At 44.8% G+C, this 14,564-nt stretch overlaps 1 protein-coding gene across 2 annotated transcripts; it reads left to right on the forward strand.

The window, feature by feature from the left end:
- Positions 1 to 2,321: 2,321 nt before the first annotated feature.
- Positions 2,322 to 11,502, forward strand: Gimap4 (GTPase, IMAP family member 4). 2 transcript variants are annotated; one of them, NM_173153.2, is given in 4 exon segments: positions 2,336 to 2,367; positions 4,550 to 4,621; positions 7,903 to 8,764; positions 8,766 to 9,246. In NM_173153.2, coding segments are annotated over 3 exon segments (930 nt in total). In that variant the 5' UTR covers positions 2,336 to 2,367; positions 4,550 to 4,563; the 3' UTR covers positions 8,776 to 9,246.
- Positions 11,503 to 14,564: the final 3,062 nt, after the last annotated feature.

The following is a 14,564-nucleotide window of genomic DNA, read 5'->3' on the forward strand; positions in this document are numbered from 1 at the left end:
GACTGAGCTGTGAGTGGCCAGGACTAAGTCTCTCCGAGTGGAAGGCAGAGGAGAGTTCTGCTTTGGACCATCCAGGGAGAACTGTTAGTACGGTTTATCATGTTGAGATCTCCTGGAGATCTTCATTTCCTAATGTCTCCTCACAGTCTATTTTGGGTACCATCTCATGTTAGTGGCAGTGCGTATGGCCCCTCTATTTTCACCGTTCTGCCCTGCGATATGACAACTCATGGGCTGAGTAGGACAAGGTGAAGAAGCCAGCACAGGAAACGTCTGTGGCAGATGCGGGAAGTGTCTCAGGGTACATTTAACCCCAACTTTCTTACTCTCACAAGGAAGGGTGTGGTCAGCTTCAAGATCACAATTTCTTGAAAATTGGTATGAAAAAGCATCCCCTGGGCTCTTTGCAAAAAAAAAAAAAAAAACCTTCGACTGAGTTGGACCAGAAATTTGGATGAGTTTGAGAATAGAGTTCATGGATTGAAGGAAATTGTCAGTTTATGTAGCAGAGAGGGAACATGAAAAGGGAACAGAAATGGTTGAAAAGTACACTGTAGGGCTGGAAGGTATTTATTGCTGACCAGTGTAATATGTTACAAATGCCTGTCTGGACATCTGTGCTCCCAGCATCCCAATTACTGAATCCCCAATTCATGGGCCCCTTCAGTGCACAGGGCAGTACTTGGGGCGATGAGAGGAGGCTTAAAAGGCCTGCGGTAAAAAAATTGAGGTTTGTCATGGCTTCTCTCAGAAATGCCTGGTTGCTTGGTGAGTCTGTGCCAAGTGACCAGATTTCACAGATGAACCTGGGAATCAAAGTCACTTCATAAATAGGTTTTCCTGGTGGGAGGGTTGCTACTCTGGCTCACTTCCCCCTGCCCCATCACTCATTGTGTTAGGGATCCAAAACCCTAACAGCAGCTCTTCCTGCTGATCTCTGCCTGAGTAATTCCCCAGAGCTGGCGGTCCTTTAGAGCTTATAAACCATGTAGATGTCAAGTACTTGAAAACAGTGTGGAGACATGAAGACATGAGGTTCTTCTTATGTGTATTTGTGTATGTGTGTGTGTATGTGTGTGTATGTATGTGTATATGTATATGTATATGTTTGTATGTGGGTGGGTGGAGAGCTTGAATAGAATTGGAAAGGATACTATCACAAGTTGAAGAGGTATGCACGAGGCCTGAAGCACATGCATATGCATGCGCGCGTGCGCACACACACACACACATGCACACACAAAGAGTTGTACTTAAAAAGTGAACAAGAGGAAAGGAAAGTGAAATTACACAAGAATCAGCTGCAAAGTAGGCAGTAGAGAAGAGGAGAAAAGCAGTTTGGACAAAGACGTCTGACAGCAGGGTGATAATTGTTTATTGTTAAAGAATTATATAGTCACATAGTGTGTTTGGAGCAGTTGCACTCCTGTTTCTCTCCCCTCTGATTCCTTCTTTAGCCCTCTCCTTTCCTTTCCAATGTCAGTCCTCTCTCTCCCTCATTAAAAAATAAATCCAAACTCCACTTAGTGCTGCCTGTACGTTCAGCAATGTGGGATCATCTACGGGCACATGGGTAGCTTTTTAGGGGCAGTAGTCTTGAGAAAAACTTCACAAATTCACACACACACACACACACACACACACACACACACACACGCACGCACGCATGCACGCACACACACGCATGCACGCATGCACGCGCATGCACACTAGTAATAATCTATTGCCCACAGCTCCTTAGGAGCAAGAGTTCATGAGCCCTTCCCCATCAGTGATGGATTTTGGTCTGTGCAAATTTGTGTTTGAAATAGCCTTGTCATATCCAGCAAATAGTGTTTCACTGCAGATGTTCACTGCCTCCTGTCTTTCACCCCTCTTCTATAATGAGCCTTGACCCCTGAGGGGAGGAGTATAATATAAACGTCCCATTTAAATCCAACTGTTTCATGAATTACATGAAGTATAAAATACCAAAATGTCCATAGCACAGGAGATTCAATATCACTGCCAACCAAGTCCTTGTCATTCATGTTTACAGAACATTCTGCCAAGCAAGAGCGACTGCCTGTTATTTACTAAGATGGACCCCACTGCAGTCAACTAAGGTCCTGGTGATGGAAAAAGTCACTGATGATTTATCCATTCCAAGTGCTCAGGAGCTACCAGCAGCCCATGGGCACCATATGAGATGGCACAGAACACGAGGACTGCAGAAAGTTCTGCAGTACAGCTAGCTAGGAAGATGGGTGGGTCCCTTGCACACTCCTATTTCCATAGTTCCTCCCCCTCACTTCCTCTCTGCTACTCTGTTTTCTGGCTTTAGTATTGTTGCAAAATCAGAGAAGGCCACAGGACCCAGATTTTCAGGTAAGAGAATAGGGATGGGCAGAGAATATAGATGGTGTGGGTGTTGATTTCGGTGAGGAGGAGGCTTCTCTGTTGGCTGTGTCTAGTAAACCTCCTGACAGACTTGTTCTTGGGAGTTGTACTCATTGGTTTCTGTTTCCAGACTGATCATTTTAGGTGGTAATCTGAGTTGAAGGCTGAATTTTACAAATTCCTGTGTGCTTCAGGGCTTACTGTTTCGAAGACACTTTCTCTATGGAGAAAGTATTCCTTCACTGGTCAAAAACATTTAACTTGACTCTTCCAAGGAAGAGAATGAATGAATTAGCTTGGAGGGAGCAAACAGGGAGAAGGTAGGGTTGGGGGAATCCCTAACAGGCACAGCTTGGCACAGCTCCACCAAGCAGGCAGGCAGGGTGGGGTCAGCACTAGCTGTTATCTTTTTTCCTGTAAGCTGCTTCCTAGGGAACTTGCCTTTTGGGGGAACCATTTCTTCCTGAGTTCTTAGAAGAGCTTAGCTCCCTCCAGGTAGTAACCTGAGTAGGCAGGTTACATTCACTGTGGCTACAGTTCTGAAGCCAGTAGTGGACATTTGGCCATAGGCAAAGGAGGGATGACTTAGTCAATGAAATCAGCACCTACAGAAATACAGGTCCTGGTTTTACATATGAATTAGCGTCTAAAGAGCCCCTTTGTCACCCTGTGCCCTCTGTCTCCCCACACCCTGAGAAAGTTTTGAGAAATTTTCTACCATTGATACTGGGTCTCCTCACTAATCACCAATATTGACTCTGTGCTGAGAACCAATGTTTTATGTAAGTTCGTGGTTTCTTTTTAGTTTGTGAGAAGCTGTCTTCCACCCACCTGGCCTTCGGGCATAAAGAAAGGAGCCTTTTTCAAAAGAAGCATCTAGTGTTCTGCTTCACATTTGTAACTGATGGCTCCCTGTGTGAGGACTCTGTCCTTAACAAGGAGCACTCCAACCTGTCCTGGTTACAACTGGCTCTAGAGTTCTCAAATATGTTCACATGTAGTAGGTAGAGGAAGCATTCGGAATGAGTTGAGTGTTTCTACATGACTGTCTTGGTTAACAAGGAAGCATGGCTGGGTACACAGGCCACCAAACAGAGAGAAGTAAAGACCCAAGAAAGTCAATTAGTTTGTTTAGCAAACTGAGACCCATCCTTTGTCCACTGCTGTGTCTATTCCTTGAAAGTTTCCTGTCACATAGTCTAAGAGGAGACAATCATAATATGCTAGAAAATAATTTCATCTTACAACCATGTCTTTGGTGAGGAAATGTTGCTGTGCAGTTACAGCAAAAGCAAGAGACCTTAGAAGCCCAAGTCTCAGATCGGTGCTGCTGCAGGAGAGAGGCGTTGGAGAGGGCTTCTCAGGAAGCAGAGGCTGAGTGGGTCCGGCTGGGTGGTGGGTTGGAGTAGTGCCCCCAAAAAGGGGGAATTCTGAAAAAGCAGAGGAGATAAAAGTGTTTCAAGGACCCTGGGAACAAAGGGGAGGCCAGTGGCTTCAGGGAAAATGTTCATGCAGGGACTTCTGAACCATTCTAATAGTTCAAACTATCCTCTAAAGAGACTCAGAAGCTGCTAGGGAATTCAAGCAAGAAAAGCAAAGTAGAATTTTATTTTGAAAGTGAGATCTGGTGGTAGAGTTATAAAGGGATCCAAGAAGAGGTGATCGGGCCCCACCCAGCTACACTGACAAGGACCAGCAATGGGTCTGATCAACATGAAGGCAGAAACAAAGGGACAACTGAGATTTCTGAATGTAGTTGTTAAGATTTGGTGTGGGTTCAAGGCAGGGAGCCAAGACTAGAGCCACTGGTTGTGTGGTGATACCATTTATCGAGACAAGGAGTCAGGCCCAGGACAGGAGGGTAGTCAAGGGTTCTGTCCTGATGCCCATGAAAGTCACAATGAAAAGCTGAGCAAGAAGTTTGGATAGTACCCATCCACTAGCGGGAGAGGCAGAGGGAAATAGGACCAGCACAAGGAGGTGCTGGTTGGGTTTAAGTTTGTGTAAGAAAAAAAAATAGCCCGAAGAATGGAATCCCCGGGTGACCTTTTGAGGATGGGGCAGGAGAAATCAAAGTACCAAGCTTATGGTAAACCGTTTAGTGTTGGCTACAGGAAGTGGACTTCCAGGTGTTTTTCATAACTTGCCATGGTTGTTTCTTTATCTGTAGGGATCTGAACTACAATGGAAGCCCAGTACAGTGGTGTGGGGTCCATCCCGGAAAATTCAAGGAGCAGCCATGGTGAGAGAAGCTGGGGTGTGGGGCAGAGTAGCCAAAGTGCAGGAGAAGTCCGGGGGGGGGGGCAGACAGGGAGGGGTACAGTTCCTCCTGTCTTGACTATCAGTCCCCAACTGAACGGGAGAAAACCATTCTGCAGCCCTCAAATTTCTCTTCATTTCTCTGCTCTTCGGCTCCTCTTGACTTTCTTTATGCCGTATTAGGTTATGTCCCTCAGGCTGAGCAGAAGAAACCCCGCTGGCCTCTCACTGGGCCAGAGCTTGGCGTAGCCTTCCCTTCCATCCTTTCCCTCTTCCCTCTTTTGTTTGTTTCGACTCGGGCTTCCACACACACTGTCCCTGACCAGCTTGGAGCCTGTGATAGACACCCTGCTCCTGTCTCTCCAGTGCAATGATGGGTTTGAGCCACCATGCCTGCCTTCAGCACAGCTCTACCTCTTCTTTCCCACGGGCAGAAAGGCTGTCCATGGCCTCTCTAGTCACGTCTCTGTCCTTCCCTGAAGGAGGATTGAGAGAGAGCAATGTGGGGGTCATTGGTCCCTCGTCTGGCTCCCTGCTCCCATTGCTTCATTCCAATCAACAAATGAAGCAGTGAGCCACTGAGCACCCCGATCCTCTACTCACCATGTTCACTAATGTCGGTTGAGACTTTGCTTGTTTATCAAACTACCTTAGTATATAGTCGCTTAAAACATCGGCCATTTCTTTGAACCACATCAGTTAACACTGGGCTCTCACTCATGCTCCTGCCAGAGTCCTGATAGGCTCACAGATGTGTCACTTATGTACCTGTGGCAAGGCAGTGGTTCCCTGTCAGTCTCGACAGACTCACAGATGTGTGTACTTGAGAACTTCTTAAATATTTGCCCCCAAATTTTTTATGTGAGGTACATACATATATAAAATAGGTTACAAGTCGAACATACAAAATTTGAAATGAACTTCTGATATATATTTGCTATGTATATATGTATGTGTGTATAACTTACTGTTTCTTAAAGATTAAAATATATTTGCCCCATTCATATCACAAGGAGTTTCAGTTGGATAGGATGAGTAAATTTTTGAAGAACTACTGCATAACATAGTGAACATACCTAGTAGTATATTTTACAGTTCACTAGAAAGTAGAGTTTAAGTGTTTTCACCACAAGACATAATTATGTGAGCAATGGAGATGTTAAATTTTGTGAGTATCATTTTAAAGCAATGAATTGTACACTACAGCTACAAACAAGTTGTGTTAACAACTAGTCCTTGACAACACTGAAGAAGTATAGGCCAGGTACAAGAAAAGTAAATAAAACATTAAAGTTAATAAATGTACTGTTGTCTTTCTTCAATTTAAAACAACATATTTGCACATAAGTGAGGTGGATATACTTGGGTTATGTTTTGTTTTGCATAAGTAGAGCTTGACTGAATATTTGATCTTGGAGGACAGAGCATGTCAAACAGTTTTTGGAGTTGATTGATATTGTAAGTTTATAATAAACAATTATAAGATGCCATTCACAACGTACATACTACAGAGTAGTGTTAGTCTCAAGTCCAAGTCAGGATGTCTCAGGCAGTACCCTGGTGCTGCAGGGTATGAGCAGGTTTTTATGCTGTGTGGTCAGTAATGAGGCTGCTGTTACATCAGAAAACACAGTCAAGTGTTGCCAGAGACATTACAAATGCACTACACCTTCGATTTAAAAATATTTTCTAGTCATTGTGCATTCAGAATCTTTCACTGTTGCTAACTTTTTCGCTTTCTCTCCATGTTCAATTTTGTGGCCCCACATGAAGTCACAACCCGTGCTTTAAGAAGCTTCTGTATAGGCATCTAGCTCTTTGGCAGACCACGGTAGAGGGTTCTCTCCTGGCTGTTACTGCCAGACAAGCCAGTCCAGGGACCTTCACACGGCAGCTGCAGCGGAGTCAAGGAGCAGGCAGGCCACGGTGCTTCAGGGCTTTTGAACATTTAGTCTGCCTGTCCTCCAAAGCACGGCCCAGTGTCCTCCAGACCCAGACCCATACCCATTGGGTACACTTCACTGAGAAGAGTTGCAAATCTAGATCCCAAAGAGGAGGGCTTTCAGGGATGGGAAGGAGAGGGTGTGGATTGCAGTCTAATCATGGGCCATCACTGATAGGCATTTTTCTCTTCCCCAGTAATGCAGATATGGGCCACTTTAGACCAGATGAGAAGTAGATAAAGGCAGTTTAGTAGGAAGCAGCTCTCCAGTGGGTTCACCAGTCTCACAGGTGGAGGTCAGTGAAGTCACTTATCCAGGCTAAAGCAAGTGGGTTTTATAGAATTTAGGTGAAGAGGGATGATGTGCCATCTAGGAGCTGGGGTTGTGCCCATAAATGGTCAAAACTTGAGCCTGAGGGTGGTCACACTTGGGTGGGAGCTCAGAGCCGGAGAGTGATGACATGTTAGCCCAGAGTTTTCTCCAAGCATCAAGCAGACAGGAGATTTCTCTACGTGGGCAGGGTTGGGAGAAGGAGGGCAGATGGGGGTTTCCTAGCTTGTGCAGGGGATAAGCAGGAGTTCTAGTTTAACAATCACCATGTGGTGCCAATGCTGGCTAATTATGGCATAGTAGCTACCATTCATGCCTTCTTCCATTGTTCCTTCCTATGACCAAGAAGCCAATGCCCACAAGGATCTTTCTGATGGGGCACTTTCCTGTGTTAGGTAAATACTCATGTGAACTGCCCCTGCCTGCATCCTTCCTTAGATCATCCTAGATAGTGTTCTCAGTCATATTACTTCTTTCATCCTGGAATTCTGGTTCCAAAACATGGGAAACTACCTTAAGGCTTGTACATGTTCCCCTACTTGGCTCTCAGTGGAAAGAAAATGTCATTTTAAAATATAAATCAGGAAAAAATTATGTCCTTCTCTGCAGATGCCCCAAAAATCACACTTTGTGTTCCACTCTGGATTCTGAAGGTGAGGCAGCTACCAAAAGTGGTTCACCATTCTCTTCTGAAGCCTTTATTTCCCCTGCTGGGTGCTTGGAAATCACAAAGGGTTGGAATGAGGAGCTCAAAAAGAATATTAAAAAAGGGCAGTGAAGAAAAGACATTAAGGGAGGGACCAGTTGTCAAGCCCTTGAAGACAGGTGTTTAGACCTGGAGGTTATCTGTTGTTGGCCTTGTAGGGCAGAGGTAACAACATGGGGGGAAGGTCATAAGCAACCAGAGAGTGGGCATTGGATTGTCCAACTTTATATGCTTACCTGTTAGGGGCTGAGTCTAACATTTGGTTTTGTTTCCTTGATGTTCTAGAGCTTGGAATACAAGATCAAGGAAGTCCCCAACTGAGAATTGTCCTACTTGGAAAAACTGGAGCAGGAAAGAGTTCAACAGGGAACAGCATCCTTGGAAGAAAAGCATTTCTTTCTGGCATTTGTGCAAAATCCATTACCAAGGTCTGTGAGAAAGGGGTGAGCATCTGGGATGGGAAAGAGCTCGTTGTTGTGGATACACCTGGCATTTTCGACACTGAGGTACCAGATGCTGACACACAAAAGGAGATCACTCGCTGTGTTGCTCTGACCTCTCCAGGGCCTCATGCTCTGCTTCTGGTCATCCCACTGGGGCGTTATACTGTGGAAGAACACAAGGCCACACGGAAACTTCTGAGCATGTTTGAAAAAAAGGCTAGAAGATTCATGATACTCTTGCTCACCAGGAAGGATGACTTGGAAGACACAGATATCCATGAGTACTTAGAGACGGCTCCTGAAGTCCTTCAAGAGTTGATCTATGAGTTCCGGAATCGCTACTGTTTGTTCAATAACAAAGCATCAGGAGCTGAACAGGAAGAGCAGAAGAGGCAGCTGTTGACCTTAGTTCAGAGCATGGTGAGGGAAAATGGTGGAAAATACTTTACTAACAAGATGTATGAAAGTGCTGAGGGTGTGATTCAGAAACAAACCTGGAAGAAGAAAGAATTTTACAGAGAGGAACTGGAGAGAGAGAGAGCACGGATAAGACGGGAGTATGAAGCAGAGATTCAAGATCTGAGAGATGAGCTGGAAAGGGAAAGGAGAAGGGCACGTATGGAGAGGGAGTTCAATGAGAACGAGCTTATCTTTGCAGAGAGACAACAAAATGCTAGGAGGGAAGTTGAGAACACAAGTATGATACTTGAATTAATCATAAAAGCATGGGAGATTGCTTCCTTTATCTTCAACCAGTTTATGAGAGACTAGACTTCCTTGATAACATGCCGTACAGAGCTCACACCCATGACACACCCACTCCAACAGGGCTTTGCCTTCTAATGGTGCCACTCCCTGGGCTAAGTATATATGCCATAACAAACACCATGGCCAAAAGACACCTTGGAGAAGAAAGGGTTCATTTTTATCTTACAGCTTATAACCCATCCCAGAGGAACAGCAACTCAAAGCAGGAACCTGGAGACAGGAACCGATGCAGAGGCCATGGAGGAGTGCTTTACTTGCTTGGTGCCTATGACTTGCTTAGCTTTTTAAAACTTTTTTTTTTTGTGAATTTTACATCATGCACACCAATCCCAATAATTTCCCTGTCCCTCCATATCCACCCTCTGCTGCTGCACCTCCCCTCTAAAAGAAAACAAAATAAAATAAGACCAAAAAAAAATCTCCATGTGGAAGCTGCAGTGTGTCACACAGAGAACTACCCTTTTGCACAAACAGCCTTACTTAAAAATGTTGGTTGTAATGAGTCAATCATCTGTTTCAAGGCCTCTGGCTTCTGCTACACTATTAATACTAGATCCTTCCTTTCATGTACTCCAACATTTCATAGATGCAGTGGATTCTGGGAGGGCCAACTCAAAGCTCTGGACCTGGGCCCTGGATGGTAGCTGAGTTGGGCAGCCCTACCAGTTTCCCTGCATCAGTACCAACAAGGCCAGCTCACCCACATGGTGTGGGTAATGGGGGTGGAGGTGAGCTTTGGTGCATTTCTCCCCACACCACCACAAGGTAGATGAGGGGTGGGGGCAGCTCTCCCACACCAACACCATCAGAGCCAATTCTCCCATTCTGCCTAGGCGAGGTGCAGGACTAGCTCTCCTGTTGCAAGCAAGGGGTAGGGCCAGCTCACCACAGTACTGGGACACCAACACAGCCTTAGGTGGCAGCCCAGAACAGACACATCTGTATGGCCTTGGGTGGTAGCATGATCCTGGGACATCAACACAGACTTTGGCTGCAATAGGACCACAGATCCAGATATTGGCCCTGGTAGCTGCTATGGCCTGGGTGTCACCATGGCCTCAGATCAGTTTGGCCTCTAGTATCATTAAGGCCATCAACATAGTCTCAGGCAGCAGCCTGGACAACTGACATCCAGATGGCCTTTGGTGGCAACACAGGCCACAGCCATTAGCACAGACCTGGCTACAGTAAGGCTTCAGATCCAGACATGGACCTTGTTGGCAGCCCAGGCCAGGACATCACCATGGCCCCAGGTGGTTACACAGGCTCCTCATATCTGCCTGTTCCTCACTGCTGCGATGTCTCCAGGTCCACCTCCCTCCACAGTGCTCCAAAGGCTCAGCTTTGCTTTCTTACCTCTCTCTCTCTCTCTCTCTCTCTCTCTCTCTCTCTCTCTCTCTCTTCTTCACATTTTCACTTACCATAGGTCACTTGGGTGTCTCTCTCTTCCAGCCAGACTCTTGCTTAATATTTTTAACACACTCAGGCCACTTATCCAAGGATGGCACCTCCCATTGTAGGCGGAGCCCTCCTATATCAATCATTAAACGAGAAAACAAACTGTGGAGGAGTTTTAATTCAGCAACATGGCTACTCTGGCTGGAATGCAGACATGCACTTAGTACATATCTTTAATCCCAAACAATATAGGTAAACTTAGTTTGTAGAAGGAAGCAGCCATGTTTGAAAGTGAGGTCCAATTGAGGGGCAGACAAAGTGATGGATCTGAGAAAGATTTGACAGAGTGAGTCAGAGATAGGATATGTGCAACTCTCACGAGGATAGGAAAAATAGAACAATGGAGAAAGAGAGAGAGAGAGAGAGAGAGAGAGAGAGAGAGAGAGAGAGAGAGAGAGAACGAGCAATTTTACTGGGACAGTTTTACAGAGACACGTTGCAGAAAACAAGTTAGCACAGGTGAAGACAGAATGAGTCAGAGGATGAGAAGGAACCAAAAGATTAGAACAGATTGCTAGAGTTGATTCGAGGCCCAGTAGAACAATTCAGTGAGAACCTGAGAGAAGCCAGCAGTTTGAATCAGTCAGCTTGGAGTGGAGTTTAAGCCAGGACAGCTGAGCTGAAGCAGCCAGCCAGAGTTTAGAAAGAGCTAGAAAGGTTGAGCTTCTTCAGCTGTAAACCTCTGAGATGACAATTGCATCAGGTGAGTAAGAGTGACTTTTAGTGAGGTAAATAAAAGTTACTTCTACAACAAAGGAGTCTGATCTTTACTGTCTGAACGTAGACCACTTGTGTGCAGGCACCTGAGGAAGACAGAAGACAGAAAGCAAGCATCGGGTCCCCTGGAGCTGGAGTTATAGGCAGTTATCTAACATGGGTGTGGGAACTGAGCTTGAGTCCTCTGTAGTAGTAGCATGCACTCCTTGTTTTGTTTGTTTAGTTATTATTTTTACTGTATATCTATGGCAAGCAGCAAACATTCTTAAGCACTAAGCTGTCTCTCTAGCTCCTCAGTTACCTCCTCCACTTCTGCTAAATCCCACTTCGTCCTCCTAAATCAGTCCACCTGTTTTTTTAATGCCTTAAAAAAAATCTAGATTTTACAATAACAGAAAAAGCGTGATGTTTGTGTTTCTAAGTCTGGTTTATTTTACTTAGTGTAATAATCTCAAACTCCATCCGTTTATTGCAAATAAATGTCATTCTTTCTTCAATAGCCATATGTGTAAATCTCATATTTCCTTTGTCCTTCCATTCTTTTATGGGCCCCTAGACTGAGTAGTGTAATAATCGTTGTGGTCATATATTTATCTGTATTTTATGGTTGGGTTGACTCTTTGGGGCACATACCCAGGAGCAGTAGAACAGGACCATATTGTTCTACCTTGGAGTTTCTTCCATCACAAGAATTTTGTAAGTGTGTGATTGGTACCACATGTGTATAAGTATGCATGTGGAAGCCAGAGAATCTTCTTTAATCGATCTCTACCTTACTTTATATGTTTTTATTAAATTTATTTATGTATGTACATACACATGATGTGTGTGTATGTAGAGATCAGAGGACAACCTGTGAGAGTTGGTTCTCTTCCTGTACAATGTGGTCCCAGGGACCCACCTCAGGTTCTCAGGCTTGCAGAAATGTCTTTACCCACAGACCCTCTCTACTTTCTGTTATTTGTTTTGCTTGTTTTTGAGACTGGCTATGAGGAAGGTCCTGGATCTTTCTGTTACCCCAACTCTTCCTAACACAGGGGTATAGCATATAACCTCAGAAGTCTACTTGTCCAAATGCTAACTAGGACATGTTATAAAGCAGTGGGTAGTTTTGGGAAAACACTAAATATTTACATTTTGTTTGTTTGTTTGTTTGTTTGTTTGTTTGAAACAGGGTTTCTCTGTGTAGCCCTGGTTGTCCTTACTCTGTAGACCAGGTTGGCCTAGAACTCATAGATATCCACCTGCCTCTGTCTCCAGCATGCATCACTGTATTTGGCTCCTAATTACTTAAACTTTTATTACATAAGAAAGATTTCCCATGAAGTCATAAAACAAAACCCTTGGCTGATTGAAAATTATTAACCATGCAAGTAATTTTGGTCGGTGCCGGATGGGAAGTGTGGCAAGAACCGTGCCAGAGGAGAGGGGGCAACTCTGCCATAAAAAACTCTTGAAAGTCCCCTTGCTCAGGAAGGGCAGTGGTTGGCTCTGCTCTGTTCCTGGGCAGGCCTGGGAAACCACTGAACCACATTTCCTGTTTATGTCTGTATTTTTCAAAAGCTAGGACCAGATCGCTGTTCCTTGGGAACCCTGGAGAGCAGAAGTGAGCTACATTTTTCCTTTCTCTTTCCATTCTATGGCCCCACGGAGGGCTCCTTTGGTGAGGTACACGGTATTCCTTTGCTGCTCCTACTAGTCTGGGCTTCATGGGGCACATTCCATGTAGGTTAAAGAGGGACACAGTTAAGCACACATTGGCTGCAGCTCCCTGCTGTGGACTCTCACTAATGACCAGGCAGTCACATGCTAGGCACAGCAATAAAGTGGGACAAAATGATATGCTACCTTATTTGATCCAGTCCTTTCTGTGTAGCTTTTTCTCAGACTCCTGAGAAGCATGTCTTTGATACACACACACACACACACACACACACACACACACACACACACGCGCGCGCGCGCAATACTTGAAGTGGGAGAAATGCCCTTTCCTTTGTCCAGCACAGGATACAGGATGTCAAGCTCAAGGTAGGCATTCTACAATGGTGCAGAAATTCTCTACCAGCCACACCCGAAGATGTGTTAGAAAATACTTATGAGACCTCAGCCCACACTTTACACTTCAACAATTTCTGGGTACCTGGTGTATATATATGACAAATACTGGATGTTTTTGGGAAATGCAGTGTTCACATCATAAAAACACACAGGAAGTAGATAGTAATGATCATCTTCTAACATGTAAAATATTAATATCGATTTAACCAAAGAAGGCAGCCTTCTTTTTTTCTTTCTTTTCATTTTTTAAATTTTTTAAAATTTTTTTCTTTATTAACTTGAGTATTTCTTATTTACATTTCGATTGTTATTCCCCTTCCCGGTTTCCGGGTCAACATCCCCCTAGCCCCTCCCCCTTCCCTTCTATATGGGTGTTCCCCTCCCCATCCTCCCCCCATTACTGCCCTCCCCCCAAGAATCACATTCACTGGGGGTTCAGTCTTAGCAGGACCCAGGGCTTCCCCTTCCACTGGTGCTCTTACTAGGATATTCATTGCTACCTATGGGGTCAGAGTCCAGGGTCAGTCTATGTATAGTCTTTAGGTAGTGGCTTAGTCCCTGGAAGCTCTGGTTGCTTGGCATTGTTGTACATATGGGGTCTCGAGCCCCTTCAAGCTCTTCCAGTTCTTTCTCTGATTCCTTCAACGGGGGTCCTATTCTCAGTTCAGTGGTTTGCTGCTGGCATTTGCCTCTGTGTTTGCTGTATTCTGGCTATGTCTCTCGGGAGAGATCTACATCCGGCTCCTGTCGGCCTGCACTTCTTTGCTTCATCCATCTTGTCTAATTGGGTGGCTGTATATGTATGGGCCACATGTGGGGCAGGCTCTGAATGGGTGTTCCTTCTGTGTCTGTTTTAATCTTTGCCTCCCTATTCACTGCCAAGGGTATTCTTGGTCTCCTTTTAAAGGAGTGAAGCATTCGCATTTTGATTATCCGTCTTGAGTTTCATGTGTTCTGTGCATCTAGGGCAATTCAAGCATTTGGGCTAATAGCCACTTATCAATGAGTACATACCATGTGTTTTTCTGTGATTGGGTTACCTCGCTTAGGATGATATTTTCCAGTTCCATCCATTTGCCTATGAATTTCATAAAGTCATTGTTTTTGATAGCTGAGTAATATTCCATTGTGTAGATGTACCACATTTTCTGTATCCATTCCTCTGTTGAAGGGCATCTGGGTTCTTTCCAGCTTCTGGCTATTATAAATAAGGCTGCGATGAACATAGTGGAGCATGTGTCTTTGTTATATGTTGGGGCATCTTTTGGGTATATGCCCAAGAGAGGTATAGCTGGGTCCTCAGGTAGTTCAATGTCCAATTTTCTGAGGAACCTCCAGACTGATTCCCAGAATGGTTGTACCAGTCTGCAATCCCACCAACAATGGAGGAGTGTGCCTCTTTTTCCACATCCTCGCCAGCATTTGCTGTCACCTGAGTTTTTGATCTTAGCCATTCTCACTGGTGTGAGGTGAAATCTCAGGGTTGTTTTGATTTGCATT

The sequence above is a fragment of the Rattus norvegicus genome, chromosome 4 (genome assembly GCF_021556685.1).
Source record: "Rattus norvegicus strain SHRSP/BbbUtx chromosome 4, alternate assembly SHRSP_T2T, whole genome shotgun sequence".
NCBI lineage: Eukaryota > Metazoa > Chordata > Mammalia > Rodentia > Muridae > Rattus > Rattus norvegicus.